Raw genomic sequence first — 25,870 nt, 5'->3', positions numbered from 1 at the left:
ATATGACGTCAAAATCTACCTTCTCTCCCGAAGAGTTGAAAAGTAGGATTTTGAGGGGCTATTGTGGGGGCCTGTCAATCAACAGACCCATTAAGGTCAGGATCGTTGGGCCTGTAGCCCATCCGAGGATGCATATCCATCCGAGGAGGCCATATCAGGTCACAGGGCAATTGCCGAAGGGGGGTGGTAATCAATATCACGAAGGTAGAGTTCTGTATCCGTCCGAGGACGCCATACTCCTCGGCAGTATGCGTTCGAGGATGATCAGGATGCGGTCTCGTTGCAATCGGACCTCAAAATTATGTCACCACTAAAGATAGGATAACATACCAAGGGTAAAAGAGATAAGGCAAACAAATATCTATAACTACAGTTGCCTCCGCATTAATTACCTCTCAACCAACTCTCTAGCCGCATTAATATGGAGTTGATACCTGAATAGTAAGGAGGCAGCCTTACAGCTGCCCATAGGAAGTTCTAGGAGGTGCTAGATGGGACAAAAAGAAATCCTCCGAACCCAACCTACACGTGTGCGGTGAGAATGGAACACAAAGGGTGGTATATAAACTGAAAGAAGAACATGCAAAAAGGGGGATCGGGGAAAAAAAGAAAAGAAAGAAAGACACAGACAAAAGAAGAAGAACAAAAATAGAGAAAAAGAACTGTATCGATTACCAAAGAAAACGATCGTTGTGTCAACTCTGGGCCTTCAATATACGTGAGGGTGAACCTTTTTATTATAGAAAAGTTAACCTAGTTCTTTACACCCACGCTCTACAAATCATATTGTTTGATTCTATTTATGTGCGAACCCAGTATCGTGTTGGGTCGTTACAAATCGTGTCCTTACATAAATCATATGGCACTTTGACTGTTTGTTTTTTGTTGGTAGTGGGGCAATATTAGGAAATAGACAATAGACATAAATGAAAAAAAAAAGTTATTGCATTATAAATTAGTAGTGGGGGTAAGGCCATGAGTGACAAAGATAAAAGTGACAAAAAAGACAGAGATAAAAAGAAATACATAATATAATAAATATGTGAATTCATCAAAATAAAATTGTCACTTGCTCACATTGCTAAGTGGTAGCACATAATGCTTTAACTAATATTTATAAATTATATTAATTTATAATTGAAAACTTGTAAATCTATAAATTAAAAACAATGATTTTATGTATTTGTCTTCGTTGATAGTTTATTAATACTATATGGACGCTTATTTGCATTTTTTTTCTGCTTATCTCCTGCTCCCCAGCTCGAAATTCTAAGTTCGCCTTGGAGTCAATGGACATGTTTTTTCCCCTTGTTCTTTTCTTTTTGATGAGTATGATATGAATATATATTTTTTAATTCTTGTATTTTTTTTTTTTTTTTAGTTTTAGTTTTAGTTTTCCATCGTTGACTTTAAATAAATCAAACACTTATGTGGCATTTTTTAAAATATTATTTTATTTTTCACATAAGCTTTTTTTTTTTTTTTTTGACTGTGAAGATAGGACTTTTATTAATATAAAAATTGGGTTTTAACCCCTAGGAAGTATTCAGTACCTTAAGGCCTAACTATAGCCGTTGGGTTTGAAAAAAAGTACAATTGAAAAGAGAAAAACACGTATAGTGCACTGTCCCTTCAGGTGCAGAGCGTGTTGTCCCTCCCCATGTTCAGCTCAGTTTTGCCATGTGCTGACTCAGCCTCTGGTAATCCTGCAAAAGATTCATAGCACCCTGTAGGATGTCCGCTGGTTGGGTCTGCTTGTCTTCAAAGCAATATCTGTTCCTGACGTTCCAAATGGCCCATGCCACCGTTGCCCATGCTTCCAACTCCTCCCTCGTGAACTTCTCTTCCAGGTCACGAACTAATAGGAAGATACTTTGTGCAGTCGCCACACACTTCTGCAGTCTCCCACGTGCCACTGCCTACACGTTTCTGGCTAGAGGACATTCCCAAAGTGCATGCTCGACCGTTTCATCTGTCAGTCTGCAAATTGAGCACAGCGGATCTATTGGAACTTTCCTCCGGTAAAGGTTTGCTCGGGTAGGGAGTATGTCTTTGCATGCTCTCCATACGAAGTTCCGCACTTTAGGTGGTACATTCAACTTCCAAATCCTGCTGCAAAACCTCTTTTCATCCCTTACACTTGAGTGCTCAGCCCCTGAGTCACGGCGCATACGGAGTGCCACTTGGTAGGCTGTTTTGACCGTGAACTATTGTGCTTTATTTTCTTTCCAGCATAGTTTATCTTGGGCATGTGTGTTGTTGAGCTGGGTGCACAGGATGGTGTTTTGCGTGGACTGCATGAAGGTGGCTCGTATCAGAGGTCGGTTCCATTGCATGGTTTCGTGGTGGATGAGGTCACCTACTTTTAGGTTGGTGTTTGCTCCTGGCTTAAACACAAGAGGGTGGGATAGCCAATTTTTGTCACTAACTGCTATACTCTGCCCATTCCCTATCCTTCATATAGAGCCTTCCCTAATTAAGTCCCTTGCAACAAGTAAGCTCCGCCAAACAAATGATGGATTGTGGCCTAACTCTGCCTCCATGAAAGAGCACCTAGGGAAATATCTGGCTTTGTACACTCGATAGAATAGGGAATGTGTTCCGGTGACAAGTCGCCAAGCTTGCTTTGCTAGCATAGCAAGGTTAAAAGCATGAAAATCTCTAAACCCCATACCTCCCTTCTTTTTGGGTGTGCACATTTTTTTCCAATTAATCCAATGAATCTTCTTTTCACTCCTAGTTTGTCCCCACCAATATTTGGCCAAAATTGAGTTAACACCATCACACACCTTTCCAGGAAATTTGAAAATGCTCATGGAGTATGTGGGAATTGCTTGGGCCACTGACTTGATCAAAATCTCCCTACCCGCCTTTGATATGGTTTTTTCCTTCCACCCCCATCACCTTTTTTGTTATCCTCTCTTGGACCTCCTTAGACGTGCCAACCTTTGATTTACCCCCAACCATGGGCAACCCAAGATACCTTTCACAATTATTCATGATTTACCCCCAACCATGTGCATGTCGTATGTCACGAAGGCATTTTTAATTAGTGAGTTGATAATAGGAATCAAATTGATTTCAAGTTGAAATTGTCAAGAACCAAATGATTGATACCAAAATGGTAATTTTGCCAAACTTCAATCTAATTTATCAAAACTAATATGATAATTTTTTTGAGAAACAAATTAACTAATATAATAATTAAAATTGAAAGCTGAAATCATTTTAATGGATGCATAATTAAAGAATTCATTTTATTCTATAATATATCATATCCAAAATTTTAACATGGATTACATTTGAATTTTGAATTCATCCATCTTATGTAATTTCTAAAACACAAGCAAGTATCTTGTGCGTTAGACATATAGAGCGCACTTCTTACAAGCATAAGACGCACTCTCATGTGCTTTATACATACAATGTATAAGATAAATTTCCTTGAAATAGGAAATACGCTTGTCCTCTATTATATTAAGGGTGTATTTGGATATCGCTTATTTTGCTGAAATTGAAAAATTATTACTGAAAATACTGTAGATAAAGGTAAAAGTTAGTTGAAATAATACAGTGGGGGCTTATAAATAATGTCAAAAAGTACAGTGAAGTCTATAAATAGTATAAAAAATAAGTTAAATAGTAAAATAATTTCATTTTTCATCCTAACTCAAATGCATACTAATTTTTTTTTTTTTTAAAAATTTTTTATGAATGGTATAAAAAATTACTACATAGGAAATTCAATCAACACAAATCTTCCCACACTTCCATAACAGGGATACAAATCTCCAAAGAAATGTGAGGTGGGGTATATTAAGGTTCTTTTTCCTCGAAATGCTCAAAACCCAACCCTACAACTTTGAAGGATCACCACCAGCAAAATCGGGAACGCCATACTTTGTCAATTTTGAATGTTTACAAATCCCAATAAGCAAAGTCTATGAATTCCTTTGTTTTTTCCAACCCCACCATTGTCATTTCCTAGAAAATCAGCTACGGTCCAAGAGCACCTCATCTCTTACACACGTTTGAGACGGTGAGAATAATTGCAAGGCATATGCATATCCTCCCATGCCATGTCCATGTCCATGACGCACGGTTCCAAGCCTTTTGCACGTATTTAGAAACCAACAAATCTAGACTTTAAATCTGTCTACAGTCTACACCGATATGTGTGATGTATTTATTTTTGAGAAACATGCGTGTGATGTAGGAGTATTAGTTTTGACTCGTGATGCCTATGAATAACTTTTTTTTTTTTTGAGAAATATGCCTATGAATAACTAATCACACAGAGAAAGGATTTAGTCATGATGTATGAGTTAATAATCAGTAAAAAAAAAAAAAAAAAGAAGAAGAAGAAGATAAATAATATATTTCCACCCTAGATTATCACCTTGATTATACTTGAATTTCTTCCCAAAAAAAAAAAAAAAAACAAAAAAATTATACTTAATCTTTTGAATTATTGAATTGCACAATCGACCCCAATTCTAAAAATGTTGTATTCAACCTTATGATGCCTGTTTTATTGTTAACTATTTAAGTAATAAGTGATCAATTTACCCCTCAATCATATGTTTTGGAGAGGAGTAAATTGGTTTTTTAATGCTAAATTTCTCCCATTTTAACCAAAAAAATAAACAGTAGGAGGAACATAGAAACAAAGTTATAACTTTTTGTCAATTAGTTCATAGAGTTAATTAGTGTAATCAAGGTGATAATTTATGGTGAAAAACTGTAATTTACCACCCAAAAAAAAAAAATCTATGTGAATTACAATTAATTTATTTGGTCTCTTAATTAATGGAATTTACTTCATAAGGACAAAAAAAGGACAAAAAATGGTTAACTTACTGAATTATCTTTTTTGTTTTGTTTAATGTTATGTAATTATGACAAGTAAATTAAATGTGAATTTTTCTTTCTTTCTTTTCTTTCTATCGATTATTGAGAGTGAAAAAAATTTGAAACCTTAGAAAATGTCTTTGTTAAAAACACAAAAAAAAAGAAAAAAAAAGAAAAGAAAAAAAAGTTGAGCTACACAACTTTACTTTTAGGATTTAGGAATTATATCATGTAACCTTCTTTTTGATGAAAATTCATATATGTTTATAAAGCGTCCCAAATGATTTTTCATCCTTAAATATTACCATATTCCCTTCTCAAAAATAAGAATATTACCATATTCCTTTCTTAGGTGAATATGACATAATATTTACTTCGATCCAAATATTTGGTCCAATCATATAAGGGGGCCGTGTGTCTACAAGTTACATGTGAAAGTCATAAAATAATAATAATAATTCCAATAAAAAGAATAATTAAAAAGAAAGAAAGAGCAAGATAGTTTATTTGATTTCTGGTATCAGTGGTTGCAGAGCATGATGATTGATGGATAATAAAAAGGGGATTTTTTTTTTTTTTTTTTTTAGAATATAATTGGCAAGTTGTTTTGAGATTGTCTTATCCTTCGCCTCCTCGGGAATCCCAGTTTCCAAATTCTCAATCGTTTTGTATGTTGTCACTACTATAACAAACACACGGAAAATGGTGTACAAAATATATTCGCTCATGCCCCACCACGACTTAATACTTATACACTATTTGCACAATAATTCCAAGAAATATGTTATTGGCTGGAAAAGGAGAACAACTCTATCTATATTACAAAAGATAACTATGGAACTACGCTATTTTATTCATTTAGCCTCCAAATTTGACACATAATTGATAATACTGCTTTTTAATTTCATCTTCCCTAACGTGTCACATTTTCTCTATAGCCACGTGGAGAGAGAGGCTTAAGGTATGTTTGGATACAATTGAAAACTGAAAACTGAAACTGAAAAATACTATAGCAAAATAATTTTTAAATGTATGAATAATATCGTGAGACCCATTTTTAATGAAAAAGTTGCTGAAAAGTAAAATTTGTGGATCCGTGAACAGTGCACGATGTGCTGTGATTGGCTGAAACAAATTGGAAAAGTCAAAATTTGCGGTTACTGTTCATTGAACAGTACATGAACAGTAACCGTAGCACTCAAAAAGCTCAAAAGCGCGTGAAAAAAAGAAAAGAAAAGGGAAAACGTAGACGCAAACACCCTATCCAAACGTAGCCTTAGTAATCTCCAGGAAGATAAGTACTAGCGAATAGCCTGAGGATAGATAAGTACTAGCGAAGGCATACTGATTAATGGGCCGTGGAAGAGGTCTGGTCACACTGAGTAGAATATGTTGTCCAAGGAGAAATACCTCCTCGGCTAAACAAAGTGGAGGCCTAAAGTCCGACCATCCACCAATAATAGGACAACAGGAAATCGTGCTTGGAAGGATAAATATTAGAAAGGGATGAGACAAAAGAGAGTTGGGAAATATCTGAGAAGAAAACTGCTACCACTGCATTGAATGCTCTGTATCTAACTCCCTGGCTACATTATATAATGTGGAAGTGATACCCGAACAGTAACTTTCAGCCTTACAGTTACCCCCAAAGATTTTAGGAAGATGCTGATGAGACAAGTATCAAGAAGATTAGCAATCTAATCTACAGGTGGAGGGTTGAGATGAAAGAAGAGGAGGAAATATAAAAGGGAAGAGGGGATCATGAGAAAAACTAGAGGAGAATCATTGTGTACCCAAGAACTGTAATTTTTGTATAAGTCTAAGAGAGATATATAAGAATAGACCTTCCTCAGACTTGACCGATGAGAATTTTTCTTGTTCAAAACTGTTTGTTTCATTCTTTCTAATAATGACTATCCTATTGTGATCATTATCTACTTAACTCATTGAAAGTTTAATTTCAAGCTTACTTTTTAACAAATTCATTGTTTTGGGCTCATTAGGCCATTGTTCACCCATTTGGGTTGTGGAGAAAATCGTTTCCTTACATATATATATTAATAGGCAAAATTTAGAGAAAGTTCAATTAGAATCCAATTTTTGTGCCATGTGTTTAAATTTATGTAAGACCACACCATAATTATCCACCTAAGTTTGTGCCATGTGTCCACTTAATTTTTATGCCAAATGAGATAATGAGTGCAAAATGATAAAAATCTAATATTAATGAACTCTAAAATTAAAAAAAAAAAAAAATCATATATACTCAATAAAAATCACCACACGTTCTATTTTATTAAAAATTAGAAGAAAAAAAAAATGATTATAAGTAGTATTAAATTTAGGTAAGAATATTATTATGTGATTAATTATGTTTACTTTAAAAAAAATAATTTGACTAATTATTTATATTTTGATGATAAAAATTGTGTTTAATTTTAAATGTATCCATGCGTTTGCATGGGTTACATGCTAGTATATATTAATAGGTAAAACTTAGAGAAAGTTCAATTAGAATTTAATTTTGCGCCATGTGTCTAAATTTGTATGGGGATCACATCACATTATCTACTTAAGTTTTTTAATCTTTGTGCCAAGTGAGTTAATAAATGCAAACTACTGAAAATCTAATATTAATGAACTATAATTAAAAAAAAAAAAAAAAACCCAATCACATATACTCAATAAAAATCCCTGCACAATAAAGATCACCATCACCACATGTTCTATCTTATTAAAAATTAGAAAAAAAAATGATTTTAAGTAGTATTAAATTTAGGTAAGAATTTTAATATGTGAATAATTATGTTTATTTTTTAAAAATAATTTGACTAATTATTTATATTTTTTATGATAAAAACCGTGTTTAATTTTAAATTTATCTATACGTATGCATGTGTTACATGTTATTTAAAAAAAAAAAAATAATAATTTGACTAATTATTTATTTTTTTAATAATAAAAATTGTGTTTAATTTTAAATGCATCCATGTGTTTGCATGGGTTACGTGCTAGTTATACTCAACATCATTTTGCTTATTCAATTTTTTGACTAATTTATTTTAACAGGCATGCTATAGAAAAAAACAAGATGAAATGTTATTTAACTTATTTTACCATTTGGTTGGCCGATACCTAATAGAAATCAAGCAAAACATGACAAAAAGTAGAAGAAGATTGGGAAGATTAGAGGTGTTTGCCGTGTAGTGCGGTGTGGTTTTAGACCATTTTAAGTACCACACTTTATGATGCAGTTTAACTAAAACCATAATCGCATCGCACTGCATTTTTGCGATTATATGTGCGGTGCTGTGTAGTACGATGTGATTAAGAGTTTAGCCAAAACTATAACTGCACTATACCTCATTTTTACAGTCACATGTGCAATGCAATATTTAAGATGCGGTTTGAACAATTTGAAGTTAGTATATTTTTCAAATTTGAGCTTTTCTTGCCCAACGTAAAATTAATTTTTCCCTTTGTTTTGGATTAAGTTTTAAACTATTGAGCTAGTTTTTCTTTATTTTAGGTTGACTTTCCTAATTAACACTTGTTTAGGCAATTAAAGTATATATATATATATATATATATATATATATATATATTTTTTTTTTTATGGAAACTGGGGTTATTAAACTACTAATAATATATTTAATACTAAAAATAAATAAATATATTATTATATAAAAATGGTGTGGTGTGGTTTGTGTGTTTTTCTCATTATAAAATCGCAAACTACGCTGCATCTTATTGTGCAGTTCGATTATGCCATTTTGTGGATGATTTTGGTACGGTTTTCCAGTTTGGTGAATACCACTAGGGAAGATGATAGAATTTAGCTGGGTGGTTGAACATTGGTGGGAGGGTAAAATTGTAAATTTGCTAACTAGCCATGCTTTCTCTCATTTACTTTCAAGCATATTTATTTTATGGCATATTATTAATGAGAAATGTGAAGGGATAGATAAATAAATAGCCTGAAAAATAAAGAGCTTGACATCTAAATGACAAGAATGTAAAGACTTGGAATTTAAATGACATAAAAGTAAAGAGCTTGAAATTTAAATGGCATAAAAGCAAGTCTTTAAATGACATAAAAGTAAAGAACTTGGAATATTGAAAGGTTGATTAAAAGTTTTTTTTTTTTAGTTTCTCCGTTAAATAGATTTTAATCTCTTTCAAGCCTTATGGATCCTTCAACATAAAGAAATGGGAATTCTAAGCCATCACTCTTCTTATGAGACACACCCATATTGTGCTCTAATGGAGGTTTAAAAACCATTTAAGAGAGATAGTAGAAAATCTTTTCTTTTTTAGGTGTCTAGATATAGTATATATATATAAGAACAATAAAATAAAGGGGGATTGGGGATGTGCAAGAAATTAAATGGGATGACAAAAAATTAAAAGGGAATGGGGGTTGCTTGAAAGTAAATGGGATGACAAGAAACTAAAAAGCAACAATAAAATCTCGAGATGCCTAGGTGGGATAGGATTTCTACCCCCTAAGGGTACTTCCCATACATAGCCTAGGAGATGGTCCAATACCCATCTAGGGAGACCAACACAATAATAATAACCAACAACAATATGAACATTGAAGTAAATGATTAGATATATACCAGGGGCGGCTTGATGCATTTGGGGGCCTAAGGCGAAAATTGATTATTTTTTTTTAGATGCAAAATTACTACTAATTAACATGAACTATGTAAAAATTTTTCTTTTTTTAGAAATTTTATAGATGGAAAAAATTTGACAAATTTTTTCATACTTATTGATGTGGCAGATTATAGTTGCAAGTAAAAGAGTAGTGTTAGTAGTAGATTTAGATGAGAACTAGTAAAAGTTTATTAACTCAACTCTTATTATTATTCTTATTTTTTTTAGAAGTGCAACATTCACAATATTTTTTTACAAAAAATCCTAGGTTTTAAGTTACTTTTTGTTTTCTACTTGACAATATCACTATAATTATTTTTTTGTCATCAATAACAAGTTGTAACAACCTACTACTTAGCATTAGTTGTAAAAGTATTGTGAAAAATATTGTGAACGTTGCATTTTTCTCTCTTTTTTATTTGTTTTTCATTTGGGAAAAAAATTATTTTATTTATTGATTATAAATAACTCTATTGGTTAAAATTTGAGAGCCTATTTTTTACTTGGGGCCTTAGGCGATCGTATCTTTTGCTCACCCATTTAGCCGGCCTGATATATACACAATATGTACAAGAACATAAAAATAAAGCAACTATAAACATACATGAAGTAAAGAAGAGATTTTTATATATATGAAAATGATGATTACACTAGTAAAAGGGATGGGATGAGTTTAGTTATTAAGAAACAAACCCATCCCAAAAAACCTTACCCACAAAGATTACAAAAAGAAAATGACGAGGATTTTTTGGTGTAGGGTTTCCTAGAGAGAGAGGCAGGAGAGAGAATTTTTTTTCTAAGGCTATTTTTCTAGAATTTCCTCACTTTTTATGATTTTTCTCTCTACTTTACTCTTTTTTCTCTATTTTTTCTTCATAAAACTTTATAGATATATTTTTCCAAAAATGGGGGTATTTATAGGGGAATGTGAAAAATGGTGGCCTAGCATTAGTGTATTTGGATACACTAGTGCTAGCTGCCCCTTCAAAGAGGTAGCTAGCATTGGTTTATCCTAATACAATAATGCTAGCCTCCTCTTTTTGCCATGTCTTAAGTCCTTTTTGTGTTTTTTTAATTTCTGGCCCAATATTCGCGTAGCTTTTTGGAGGCATTTCTAAGCTTTGTTCCCTACAAATTTTATATGAACGGAAAGCTCTGGTTGTCTAGTTTTCAATGGTCTTGGCCTTGTTCGATTTGATGTCTAGTTTTCAATGGTCCTGGCCTTGTTCGATTTGAATTAACAGTCATCGAGATATCGCACTCGGAAGGAAGGTGACATAAAACTGAAAAATTCTGAACGTTTTTTCTTGAAAAAATCATATCTTCCAACTTGAAGCAGATATCATCGAGCCTTTTTTTTTTTTTTTTTTTTTTTTTTTTTGTGAAATTAGCTAAGATCTTGTTCTTCAAGATGGCCCAGCTTGCTTATTCTAGTTTTTGTTTCATCGGTTCAGTTTATTGTGTGAAGTCGGTAAAAAACTGCCAGTTTCTTGAAAAATACAGTGAATATTTTGTTAGGATTTCAATATTTTTGTGATATCTTATCCATTTTAACTCCAATTGTGGCATGTAAACTATGCTTTCGAAGGGAAAAATATTCCATACAAGACGGTCCAAAATTCGATATGATCCAACGGTTGGATCAAAAAGTTAACTTTTTGATATACTTAGGGTTTTGATCATATTTTTTTGTAAAATGAATTTTTCAAATGTTGTGACTTTTTGATTTACTCAAGCATGTTGTATTTTTTTTTAGCCTTTTTGGCTTTGAAATTCATGATTTTGCACATTTTCTAATTTTTTTGATTTTGATTTTTGATTTTTTTTTCTTTTGTCTTTATTTTGATGCGTGAATCTGGGTTGGACAAAATATAGTATCGACAATCCTGTAAAAAAAAAAAATGTGAGAAATAACAAGGATTTTGCCACAATTCAGGCCTATCTTCTTCTTCTTCTTCCTTTTTTTTTTTTTTTTTTTTTTTTTTTGTTGAATAAAAAAAGGGGTCTCCGGTGTGAGCTCATCGATCCTATGTCATGTAACGGTAATGAGTAATACCATGTATACCACATAGACTTTATTGTGGCTATCGTTCAAACTGCTTTTCTTTAGGTGTTGGGACAAAAACTCCTACCAGAAAATCACACACCGTGTCTGTGTAGTATGTAGGCGTGTCTTTTGGGATGTAAAAATCTCCCCTTTCCTATGAGAAAAAAGTATGGCCGAACACGCTGCATTTATTATTGTGTACATATATGGCTTTGGTGAACAGTGTCAATAAAAAAAATTATTTATTATCATATAAAACTATTGGCATACTTAAGATTCTCATAGGGAAAAAAAAAATAATGGCATATTTTATCTTGTATCGATACTGCTTTAAAGAGTATTGCGTTTCATAATCTAAAACTATTGAACTACGAAGAATTGAGGTCAGATTATATAGATCAACCACTTTAGACTAGGGGCTATTATGATCAAATCCAAATAGGGAGTAAAGTAATTTATAACCATTGGAACTAACTTGTATCAATTCTAACCTGTGCAATCACCACCTAGGTCATGGCCAAGCGTTTAAGATCTTGATGTAGAGTAGGACCTGAGGTTGAGTCCTTTGGACGATGTGACCTTTGTTGGGTTCAAATCATCAACTCTAATGAACTAGACAGAGCTGAGGTCAAATTACTTATTAAGCCACTTAAGATTAGAAGCTATTTTAGTCATGTGGTGGCTCAGCTCAATGGTGTCGGGATTTTTGGGCTTAGACACCCAATTTACTTGTATTTTGGGTTGAGCTTATTTCACAATGGGAGGTCTAAGAAATGGTTTTGTAGGTTATTGATGGAGTTAAAGTGTTGTTAGGGACCTAAGCTCTTTTGATTTTGGCTTAGTTGAGGTGACAACTATGTAGCTGAGCCCTTTCCTTGCAATCTGAACATGATTTCTTAACTCCCAAGATGTCTTTCCTCACTACTCTCATGTCTCCCTTTCCCCAATTTTTTCAACCTCCTAATTTGTATCTATATTCCCTTATTAGTATCCTTTCCTTAGTGGGATTGTCATGACTAAGGGGGGTCTTCCCCAAGCCTGTGGGCCCTTCTATGCTATATTCCTGACCAAAGGGGACCTATTGCATACTGCTGACACAACCTCCTTGGAACTTGTACCAGACGCCAGTTAATGCTCGGTGGGTGTATTCCCCCATGGCATTATCTATCATTCTTGTCATGACGAGAGATACGCGGTCTAGGTGCTTGGTTGGGCTTGATTAGGCTTGGTCTAGTGTTGGGACGGGACGGGCTGGTTTAGGGAGCAGGCCGTGAGCTCAAGCTGGACCATTATTCACGGTCCGTACAATATATATATATATATATATATATATAGAGAGAGAGAGAGAGAGAGAGAGAGAGAGAGAGAGAGAGAGAAGTTCGAGTTACTTACGGTATAACTTTGAGTTACATTCAGTGTAACTTTAAGTAATGTTACATCACTTCATATTTTTTAATTGGATATAGATTTTGATAAATTAATAGTTGGATTACATTTTCTTTGTACAGTTCGAGTTACTTACGGTATAACTTTGAGTTACATTCAGTGTAACTTTAAGTAATGTTACATCACTTCATATTTTTTAATTGGATATAGATTTTGATAAATTAATAGTTGGATTACATTTTCTTTGTACATTCTTCATGCTTGTTACCAATTAATTTTTAAATTCAAGCTTTTATAGTTTAAAATAATGATTAAAAGATAAGTTTATAGATCAAATAGTAAATAACATCTAATTGGTTTGAAAATCGGCATGCATGTTAAGAATATAGAGAACATGTAATCCAATAATGAGTTTTCAAAATATAGATTTAACATATTATTGGATGATGTAATATTATTTAGAGTTACACAACGTGTTATTTTAAATCAATCCATGTATATAAATCAAAAGTAATCATATAGTACAGCAATTCTATACATGCAGAATAAATTATACAGTATATTATATGGGTCTGTAAATAACAAAGCTAGTATATAACTCGTCAATAGAAATTGGAGTTTGGCTCAAAATAATAATAACTGGAGTAAGATGCTGCCAACAAGAAAATCAGTGTGGAATAAAGAAATTAACATAGTAAAATGGTAAGAATAAAAAAATGAAATAGGAAAAACAGAATCAGTTAGCTATTAAATTAAATAAAGGAGTGACATCACGCAGAACGAAAGACAAACATCATGGTGGCACAGGATAGGTGGTGCCATCACCTACGCGCCTGCAAAGTGCAAATCAATGCAGCTCCCATTCAGACTAGTGTCACTGACTTTCTGAAAAGATATCAATGACAAAGGTTTTATGTAATAGATTAATAGATAAACAAAACTGAGGGAAATGCAGTGTGAATTTTCTTGGTTTTTGTTCTTTCCTTATCCAGAAGGGCATTGGTTTTACTTTTTTTTTTTCCCCACAGGGGATGTGAGTATGCCTTTGCGTTATAAATTGAGGGACTTGGAAGAGGTTCAGCATGAACTTCTCCTACTTAGTTGTTTAATTCTTATTGTTTTAGAAAATATTTCATACAAAGAAAAAGTTCTGCCATGGCTGCATCTTACTCTGTGCCCTCAATGGTAAGCACACTGGCCAGAAAGCCTTTATTTAATTCTCTTCTCGAATCTCTTGGTCTGTTCTCACTGGAAGTTTGATAGCTTGACCCATGCTTATGGTTCAAGATAATTCAACACTTTGGTGTTCATGCAATGAGCTACCCTTGCATATGTTTTGAGCTAATCTGTTGCATTACAATTTTTATTCTAGTTGCCCCAGTACAGATTATGTGGATGAGCCACACCCAGATACATAAATCACGTTCGATTAACTACAAAGTAGCAGACTATTTTTGCAACACAACATCGATCCCGATGTCTCTCATCTCATATAATAGTGCATTCTATTAATTAAATAATTAAATTCTGTTATGTATATGACATTTTTTGAGTTTTTACTGCTTACCAAAAAAATTGATTAAAACACCTGGAATATCTTTAGGGAATTGGTTCTGATTTTGTACTGTACAGTGATCAAAACGAGTTGTATATCATATTTTCCTCTCTCTGGGCTGCCTATATAGTACTCTCATCTCATATAATATAATAGTGCATTCTATTAATTAAATTTTGTTATGTATATGACCTTTTTTTTGAGTTTTTACTGCTTATCCAAAAAATTGATTAAGAGACCTAGAATATCTTTAGGGAATTGGTTCTGATTTTGTACAGTACAGTGATCAAAACGAGTTGTATATCATATTTTCCTCTCTCTGGGCTGCCTATATAGTTCTCTCATCTCATATAATAGTGCATTCTATTAATGAAATTCTGTTATGTATATGACCTTTTTTTGCGTTTTTACTGCTTACCAAAAAAATTGATTAAAACACCTGGAATATCTTTAGGGAATTGGTTCTGATTTTGTACAGTACAGTAATCAAAATGAGTTGTATATATATCAAATTTCCCTCTCTCTGGGCTGCCTATATAGTTGTAATTTTTATATTCAAACTTTTGTTTCATTACTCTCAACAGTGGTTACTGCATATTCTAGTTTAGCCTACATGGATCTGTCTCTAAATTTTTGATGCTATCCCCTAGAACCAAAGTAGTAAGAAAATATTTCATATAGTGACAAATAGTTGGAAATTTAAATAGACTGTTGACTATAAGTCTATAACACAAACAATAAATTTTCTTTTGAAAAACAACTCTACTTCACAGCAAGATTAGAAGATTGTTTTTTTTAACTCATTTAAGATTATTATCAAATATAGAGAAATAAAATAGTTTTATAGAAAATAATTTTTAAAAAATAACTCAATTTCTAAAAAAATATTATTATCGAAATAAATAGAAAGTCACAATAGATTGTTGAAAATTTAAACATTGACCGACTATAACACAATCAATAATAAAGTTGACAACAACACTTTCATTTTCTTACCTTTAGTTGCATTTAAACATATGCAACACAAAACATCTTGTACCAAGTATCTTAGAAGATTAAGGGGCTGTTTGGTTTTAAAAATTTCCTCACTCGTTACTTATTACTCAATTCTCATCACTTATCACTCATCACTTAAAATACTCCAACTTCCTACTCTTGGCAGCACACTATTTCCAACCTCTCATAACTCAAAAATTTGTAATGTTTGTGGGACCTACTACCTGAGCACCATGTCAGGCTCACGGTTAGCATAGCCGCATGTATCCTCTCTCTCCCCACAAATCCCCCTTTTTTTTTCCCCAATACCCAAACACACGGTACAAACCCCTCTCCGCCCCTCCATTCTCTTCCTCTCACCGAGTCCAAACATCTTCCTGCACTTTCTTCTTCACTCTTATGCTTGTCGGTCACAATTAGCCCTGTTTCTCCCAAAACCCTCGACGAACACAGCTAAGGAAATCCACCCAGCGTTGATCTCCACCGTCACCCAGCTTGCGAGATCACCTTTGACGGGCAGCAGGGGCGCTGATCTCCTCCATCATGACCCAGTGGCACTGATCAAGAATGCAGGAAAAGACATGCAAGATTGATTCCATCCCTCTTCTCTGCCCCTTTCCTCTCTTTTATTTCTTACTTCTAGGTTTTGTTTGTGTTTGGAGAAGAAATTTTTAGGTTTATTGTGTGGATGAGCATGTTTGTAGGTTTGTATTTGTATGTTAGTATGTATAATCGGTATCATGTGTTTATAGGTTTGATTTCTGGGTTTGAGAAATCGGTACCCAAGTGTTTTTGGATAAAATCTTAGGTCCCAACGGTAAGAGGTACAAATATAACAGTAAAAGTAATACACAGGTGGAACAGTAGAAAAAGTTTCTTATGTGTTTTTACGGAGTATATGTAATATTTTTTTCTTCATATAATAAAAAAATTCCCTACAAACCTTTGAAATATAAAATATTCTTCTTACGGAATTAAAAATTAATTCCCTTTCTGCTTACAAGCATGAAATCGTACGTGGAGAGAGTTTACGTAAACGTACTTAGCAGAGGCAGATGTACCTGGAGTCTCTTTGTCTTAGCGAACCTCCCTAGGGACAACTTGGCCTTTCTTCTATTGGATTTGCTTAAATTAAATTCTAATGCCTATCATACAGTGTTCAATAAGGCATAGCACTTGTATCATTATGGCATTATAAGTCATTAATTTTGTAAACAGATAATGGAGGAAGAAGGAAGGTTTGAAGCTGAAGTTGCAGAGGTGCAAGCATGGTGGAACACGGAGAGGTTCAAGCTAACCAGGCGCCCATATTCAGCTAGAGATGCTGTGTCGCTACGAGGAAACCTCAGACAAAGCTACGGTTCAAATGAACTAGCGAAAAAACTATGGAGAACTCTCAAGAGCCACCAAGCCAATGGCACAGCCTCTAGGACTTTTGGTGCACTTGATCCTGTCCAGGTGACCATGATGGCCAAGCACTTGGACACTGTATATGTCTCTGGTTGGCAGTGCTCATCCACCCACACCTCCACCAATGAACCTGGTCCAGACCTTGCTGACTACCCCTATGACACTGTCCCAAACAAAGTGGAACATTTATTTTTTGCCCAACAATACCATGATAGAAAGCAAAGAGAGGCAAGAATGAGCATGTGCAGAGAAGAGAGAGCTCGAATCCCTTATATTGATTACTTGAAACCAATCATAGCCGATGGGGATACTGGCTTTGGTGGCTCCACAGCAACTGTTAAGCTTTGTAAGCTTTTTGTGGAACGTGGTGCAGCTGGAGTTCACATTGAGGACCAGTCCTCAATGACCAAAAAATGTGGCCACATGGCTGGAAAAGTACTTGTTGCCACCAGTGAACACATCAATAGGCTAGTGGCTGCAAGGTTGCAATTTGATGTCATGGGGGTTGAGACAATTTTGGTGGCTAGGACTGATGCAGTCGCGGCTAATTTGATCCAAACTAATATTGACACAAGAGATCATCAGTTCATTTTGGGTGTGACAAATCCAAACCTAAAGGGGAAAAGTTTGGCTACTCTTTTGGCAGAAGCAATGGCTGCTGGTAAAACAGGAGTTGAACTTCAAGCTCTTGAAGACCAATGGATATCAATGGCACAGTTGAAGACATTCTCTGATTGTGTTGTGGATGCCATTAAGAATATGAACATTGGGGAGAATGAGAAGATAAGAAGAGTAAATGAGTGGACGAATTATTCTAGTTATGATAAATGTCTCTCAAATGAGCAAGCGCGCGAGGTTGCTGAGAGATTGGGCCTCAACAACTTGTTCTGGGACTGGGACTTGCCTAGAACCAGAGAAGGCTATTACAGGTTCAAAGGGTCTGTGATGGCAGCTGTTGTCCGTGGCTGGGCTTTTGCTCCACATGCTGATATTCTTTGGATGGAGACTGCAAGTCCTGACTTGGTAGAATGCACCGAGTTTGCTGAGGGGGTGAAATCCAAGCACCCGGAGATCATGCTGGCTTATAATCTTTCACCTTCTTTCAATTGGGATGCATCGGGAATGACCAATGAACAAATGAAGGAGTTCATTCCTATGATTGCCAAGTTGGGCTACTGTTGGCAGTTTATAACTCTGGCCGGTTTCCATGCCGATGCTCTTGTGACTGACACGTTTGCAAGGGATTATGCAAGGAGGGGAATGTTGGCTTATGTAGAGAGGATCCAGAGGGAGGAGAGGAACAATGGGGTTGACACACTTGCTCATCAAAAATGGTCTGGTGCAAACTACTATGATAAGTACCTCAAGACTGTCCAGGGAGGTATTTCTTCAACTGCTGCAATGGGCAAAGGCAAGTATCTAAATTCCTTCCATGTAAATGTACCTGAGTAAAATATGAAAGCACATTGCTAATGTTTCTTTTTGTTTTTTATCTTTTTCCAGGTGTGACTGAGGAGCAATTCAAAGAAACATGGACTAGGCTAGGTGCTGTGGACATGGTTGATGGACCTCTTGTGGTTGCCAAGGCAAGAATGTAAAAGAGCTACCTTATATATGTTGAGTTTGGTCTGGGAGTTGGGAACATTTCCCAGTTCCAAATTATATATATATATATATATATATATATATATTCGAACTCATAAGAATAATGTGCTGTAATAATTTCATAGGCAATTGGTTCATTCTGGGCAATTTTGGGCCGCATGATGCCCTTTTTTTTCTTTTTTTTTTTGTGGTTTTAGCTCATTGCATTTGCCTAGGGCGAAATTTCTGTAATTTGGTTTAATTCGATATATATATATATATATATATATGTTTAAAATACTATCATTAATTATTAAGCATTTCAATTTCTTTCTCATATTTTTGTGTGTCTCTCGATGATTGCATGGAATCAATTTTCTGTATTGAATGATCTAAAGTGGAAGGCAACGGGAAGTTCGTTCTTAAAACATTGAAGAGGCAAAGTCCACTATCTCTCAATATTTGTGAGTGCTAATGAGTAAGCTTAAGCCCTTCTCGATCTTTATAGGACCCTAAGGTCCATCTTGTTCTTTCTTTAGGTTTTAAATGACATAAATGTAAAGAGCTTTAGGTTTTTAATGACATAAATGTAAAGAGCTTAAAATTTAAATGGCATAAAAGTAAAGACTTGGAATTTAAATGATATAAAAGTAAAGAACTTGGAATATTGAAAGGTTGATTAAAAGTTTTTTTTTTATTATTTATTTTTATTTTTATTTCTCCCTTAAATAGATTTTAATATCTTTCAAGCCTGATGGATCCTTCAGCATAAAGAAATTGGAGTTCTAAGCCATCACCAATCTTATGAGACATACCCATATTGTGCTCTAATGGAGGTTTAATAACCATTTAAGAGAGATAGTAGAATATCTTTTCTCTTTTAGGTGTCTAGATATAGTAAATATATAAGTACAATAAAATAGACTCTCAAAAAAAAAAAAAAAAGTACAATAAAATATAGGAGGATTGGAGATGTGCAAGAAATTAAATGGGATAACAAGATATTAAAAGGGAATGGGGGTTGCTTGAAAGTAAATGGGATGACAAGATGCTAAAATGCAATAATAAAATCCTTAGATGCTTAGGTGGGATGGGATTTCTACCCCCTAAAGGTACTTCCCATACATAGCCTAGGAGATGGTCCAACACCTATCTAGGGATACCAACACAATAATAATAACCAACAACAATATAAACATTATAGTAAAGGATACATACACAAAGTAAAGAGGAGATTTTTATATATATGAAAATGATGATTACGATAGTAAAAGGGATGGGATGAGTTTAGTTATTAAGAAACTAACCACAAAGATTACAAAAAGAAAAGGATGAGTTTGTTTTGGTGTAGGGTTTCACACACACACACACACACACAGAAGAAAAAATAGTGGAAAAAAGGAGTGAAGTAGAGAGAAAAATCATAAAAAGTGAGGAAAATAATTTTTTTTTCTAAGCCTATTTTTCTAGAATTTCCTCACTTTTTATGATTTTTCTCTCTACTTCACTCCTTTTTTCCACTATTTTTTCTTTTCTTTCTTCATAAATCTCTCTCTCTCTCTCTCTCTCTCTCTCTCTATATATATATATATATTATTTAAATGGGGGACATTTATAGGAGAATGTGGAAAATCGGGGGCTAGTATTAGTGTATTAGGATACACTAGTGCTAGCTATCCCTTCAAAGAGTCAGTTAGCATTGGTCTATTCTGATACACCAATGTTACCCTTCTCTTTTTTCCATGTTGTTAGGGTATATCGTTTTTTACACCTAATTTTATTTAAATACCACCTATTTATTTTCAAACACCACTAACAGGTTATTGGACTTTTCCAAATATTTTTTGTCCTATTATTATATTAACCACAAATATTTCATATCTTATTATCTAAATTGGGTCATGATATAAACTATCACAGAAAACCTAAAAAACTCATATCTTATCTTATTTTATTATCATTATTTTTACTAAGCCCAAAACCAGCCCTACAAGCCCAATGCACACATCCCATCTTTTTTTAAAAACCCAAGGCTACTAATGCTTGAAAATATTTCAAATGCCCAATTCTTATTAGCAATATATCAAAAGCCCAATTTTCATTGGCAACATTAAAAGTCCAAGCTAGCTACTTGGCACTATTTTGTAAAAAGCCCAAAGTTATCAATACTTGGCAAAATACTATATCATAAATATTTCACTTAAAATCCAATGATTAACAATGTTTTAAGTTCTTAAACCTATTACTACAATATTACAAGCCTATGAAATCTATCTTATAAAACCCATGGTAACCATTTATGTTAGTGACACTATTCATTTTTCCAAAACCTATGGCAAACATACATCAAGCCCATGGAGAATTATGAATTTGTGTTACTAATATAAAAACCAATGGAAAGTTATGATTTATTTTAAACCCATAATATTTATTTATTTCATAGCATATTATAAACCTATGGTAACTATTTATGTTACGTAACACTATCCATTTTTCCAAAACCCATGACAAACACATATCATGCCCATGGAGAATTATGAATTTATGTTACTAATATAAAAGCCCATGGAAAGTTATGATTATTTATTTTGGACCTATGACATTTATTTATTTCAACCATAATATAAACCCATGGAATTTATATAAGAACTCATGGTCACTATTTATCTTACATCACAACATTCATAATATCTATTTTCAAAACTTATGATAATTATTCACCTTACAAGCATATTATGATTATCTATAGAAAAACCCATGGATATTATGAGAATATCACATTATTCCATTATAGTGGTTGTTACCATATTTTATTTGAAATCCATGGATATTATATTGCCTCTATTTAAAACCCATGGTAAGTATTATTCTCAAGAAAATATTGGAGGTCATTATTTAAAAAACCCCAAAGAAAATATCATTTACAAAGTAATCCATAGCAAAAATTATGAGAAACTATACAAGTTGTTATTTAAAGCCCATGGAAATTAATACCCAAAACCTATCATAAATATTTATTAAACCTCATGGATTCATTTTATTTTTACTAACAACTAAAGCCCATATGGAATAAGAATTCATGGCAATATATGGTAGTTTTGTCCATTTTGTAGGGCTCACAATGAGAAAGCAAAAAGATAGGGTTAAGTGGAGAGAACCACCAGGTCAGAGGCCCACCAAAATACTCAACCCTCATGGCCAAACCCAACATGAAATCTCAGCTAAAACAGCCCATGTGTGCAAACTGACCTCGTTGGAGAACTCCATTTAGTTCTGCCTTCCGCTGGAGGTCACCTCAAAAAGCAACTAAGCTCCCAAACCAAATTAGGAGCTGACCACCTGTCCCATTGCCAACTTTGACGTGAATAGTATCAGAAGCTGACACCTAAAGGCTAAAAAATACCCTTCTTTCCCAAGTTTTGGTCACAACTCAAGGAAGCCATAACCAAGACCTCCAAGCTCATGAAATTCTCAACCAAATAGTTTATTTTATTACTAAAAATATATGTGATTGGTTCATGAACCAAGCCCATGAATCCTAAAGGGAAAAGTTTGGGAACATGTGGTTTGGAGGGTATAAAGGGATCTCCAGCAGAACCCTCTGAAGTGGACTTAAATTTTGACACTTGGCTTGGGGTGTTGAATCCTACTTCCTAGAGTCCAAATCTCAATTGCAACACTAGGATTCTTCCTTAGTACCTGCCTTAACCCCCATTGACTAAACACAATCTCAAAATTCTTAGCATTTAATGCAAGATTATGTGGATTTTTACCCATGTGTGACATTGCCCAAAGAACCAAAACAGCCTCAAAAGCAAATCTCCCATTTTAGGCCAAATCTTAGGATAATTAAGTTTGTTGTCCTGCCCTTGATCAGTCCTACATTTTTGGAATTTTGCTAATCAATCCCTTAAGCTTTACTATAAAAGGGAACTACCATCAACTCATGGAAGACAACAAATCTTATCATAAAATTCCTCACCCATCATGCTATTTTCAGCCCATAAATCAGTCCCTTAGTTCAGAACCTAGCCTTTAGTCCGTAAATGCTCATATACACTTACCCATAAACATCACATTCCATCTTCTCAGAAAATCCTAGCACCTTAAAATAGACACCAAACCCCTCTAAAATTTCTGATTTTCTTGTCACTTTGCTTGTGGTTTAACTCTCCCTAAGCTCATAAATCATTCCCCTTAGCCCACACTCACTTAGCCTCAGACATTCCCTTTCTTTTTTTGCATATTCACAGCCCATAACTGTTTCCTAATTAGTCACAAACAACTCTTTACCCATAAAAGCCTTGGCCTCAACATTAACTCCATCACACCACTACAACCTTAAATACCCACTCACTAAAAAATAGCCTACACTACACCATTCATGCCCCAAATATAGATATTCCAAAAATCTTAGTTCAATATATGCTGCACTAAGCTGGAATCTCTCTCTCCCTTCATTCCATCATTTTTTTTCCTCTTTTACTTGTAATTATGAATCCTTTAATCCTTGTTTATTGTTATTATGATGAAAGCCATAATGTTTTGGATACAATGGAAGTTTTCCCTCATGATAACTTGATAATAATAAAGAAACTATATGATTTTTATCATGTAAACATATTTATTGACTAACTAGACGTTATCGTTGGAGGTTTGTCATATTCACTGTTGGACCGTTTTTTCACTTGTGTACTTGTTATAATGGGCCAACTTCTGTATTAACCAATTATGGAGGAAATGCATAATTTTTAGGCGAAAACCACATTTTCGTCCTTACATTTTTACGTGATTCTTATTTTGGTCCCTAACTTTTATTTCCACTACTTTTAGTCTCTATTATGAAAAACGCGTCTTGTTTTTGTCCCTATCGTTACATCAAAAACGGAAAATGCACACGTGGCAAACGGAATGCACTGTTGGCACACTAAAAGCTGACGTGGCCATTAAAATAATAATAAAAATATTATTTGGCATTAAAAAATGCCACGTTAGCATCTAAATTTTAAAAAATAATTTATTAATTTTAACTAAATAAAAAAAAATCAAAACAGAAATAAAAATAAAAAATTACATTAATTGAGATCTAAGTATGTCCTAAATAAGATCACAATCCCAGATTTAAGAACACAAAATTAAAATCCAAAAATCCCAAACCCAGAAACACAAACACAAACCTAGCAACAGATCAACCAAACCAAACAATGAACTCCGTTTGCCTAGGCATGCCCATTGTAGCGCAAAACGATGAGGTCATGTCCACGGCCTTGAATTTAGGGAGGAACAAAGAGTCGGAGATGGATTTGGAGTTGACGTAGCGCAAAACGATGTCACTGAAGAGGTGGACTTCGAAGAGAGTTGTCGTTTGGTCCTTGTCGAGGTGGACGGGAGGGGAGACAGGCGTGGTGCTGTGGGAGACACTGGCAAGGAAGGCAGAAACGGCGTCGTCGATCTCGACGGCGATGGCACGAATGCGGAGGCTGTGCTTGGATGCGAAGTCGAGACACGTGGCACGATCGAAGGTGGGGATGGAGTATATGGCTGCGGGGGCCATGTTTTCCATGGTGGCTAGAGAATGAGAATACGAGGATGTGAATAGGAAGCTGAGCTGGCCAAAACGAAGGAGATAGGATGCGTGGGAAAAGTTACTCGTGGATAGATGCGACTTGGCTACGATGGGTCGGATTTGGGTTTGTGTTTGGATTTGGGTTTCTTGGATTTTCTGAAGATGGATTGCAGGTTTTCTGAAAATGGATTACTGGGTTTGTGTTTGTATTCTTACTAATGTTTGGGTTTGTGTTTGTTGTTTTTATGTATGGTTGACAAGAAAAATCAGTTGCTGGGTTTGTGTTTGTTGCTTTTGTGTTTGGTTTGGTTGATTTGTTGCTGGGTTTGTGTTTGTGATTTTTGGATTTTAATTTTGTGTTCATAAATCTGGGTTTGTGTTCTTGTTGTTCTTGTTCAAGACATACTTAAATCTCAATTAATGTAATTTTTGGTTTTTATTTCTGTTTTTAGTTTTTTTTATTTAGTTAAAATTAATAAATTAATTTTTTAAATTTAGATGCTGACATGGTATTTTTTTAATGCCAAATAACATTTTTTTTATTATTTTAATGGCCATGTCAGCTTTTAGTGTGCCAATAGTGCACTCCATTTGCCACGTGTGCATTTTCCGTCTCGGATGTAATGACAGGGACAAAACGAGATGTGTTTTTCAGGATAGGGACTAAAAGTGGTGGAAATAAAAGTTAGGGACTAAAGTGGAATTGCGTGAAAATGTAGGGATGAATATGTGGTTTTCGCCTAATTTTTACTATGCAAATACATTTATTGATTTTCCAAATATCTACCGTTGGATATTTCTCTTACTTTCCGCTAGATTATTATTTGAGCACTTGTTGTGATGGGCCATCCTTTGTACTAGCTTATCTTTGCGGGAGGTATTTTTGGGGCCTTATTATAATCTTTGTTGGATGCATCCTAGACTTTGAGCAAAGTGGGCCTTTCACACTTCATCGATAGCCTTTGAGCCATGTTCCAAGCCTAAAGTCGAGTCTCATTTTTGACTTTCCTAACATCATGTGGGCAACGAATAACAAACGCCCCCAACACACGTCATCGGCCCTTTTTGTACTTTTCTAATTTCTGGCCCAATCTTCACGTAGCTCTTTGGAGGCCTTTCTAAGCTTCGTTTTCTAAGAATTTTATATGAATGGAAAGCTCTGGATGTCTAATTTCCAATGGTTATAGCCTTGTTCGATTTGAAGCTAGGGTCAACGAGATATCATGCTCCGAAGGAGGGTGACACAAAACTGAAAAATTCTGGACGTTTTTTCTTAAAAAATTCATATCTTCCAACCCGAAGCAGATATAATCGAGCCATTTTGGTGAAAATTAGCTAAGACCTTATTCTTTAAGATGGTCCAACCTGATCGTTCTTGTCCAATCGGTTCAGTTTATTACGTGAAGTCGGATAAAAAACTACAATTTTCTTGGAAAATACAATGAAGATTTTGTTAGGGTTTTAATATTTTTGTGATATCTCAACCATTTTTACTCCAATTTTGGCCTGTAAATTATCATTTCCAAGGAAAAAATATGTCCTATAAGACAGTCCAAAATCCAACACGATCCAATGGTCAGACCAAAAATTCAACTTTCTATCATACCCGGTTAGGGTTTTGGTCATATATTCTGTAAAATGGATTTTTCAGATGTTATGAATTTTTTATTCACCATTCAAGCACATTGTATTTACTTTCACCCTTTTTGGCTTTGAAATTCATGATTTTTCACCGTTTCTAAATTTTTTGATTTTTAAAATTTTATTTTATTTTATTTTTATTTTTATTTATTTATTTATTTTTTTGTCTTTG

General features: G+C 34.2%; 1 protein-coding gene across 1 annotated transcript; it reads left to right on the top strand.

Moving 5' to 3' along the window:
* Positions 1-16,718: 16,718 nt before the first annotated feature.
* LOC115958397 (isocitrate lyase) lies at positions 16,719-18,528 on the top strand. Its single transcript, XM_031076817.1, has 2 exons — positions 16,719-18,318; positions 18,411-18,528. The coding sequence occupies exons 1-2, from the start codon at positions 16,719-16,721 to the stop codon at positions 18,503-18,505; spliced, it is 1,695 nt and encodes a 564-aa protein (XP_030932677.1). The 3' UTR covers positions 18,506-18,528.
* Positions 18,529-25,870: the final 7,342 nt, after the last annotated feature.

Source organism: Quercus lobata, chromosome 8 (assembly GCF_001633185.2).
Source record: "Quercus lobata isolate SW786 chromosome 8, ValleyOak3.0 Primary Assembly, whole genome shotgun sequence".
Lineage (NCBI taxonomy): Eukaryota > Viridiplantae > Streptophyta > Magnoliopsida > Fagales > Fagaceae > Quercus > Quercus lobata.
This window is presented reverse-complemented; position numbering and strand designations above follow the sequence as displayed.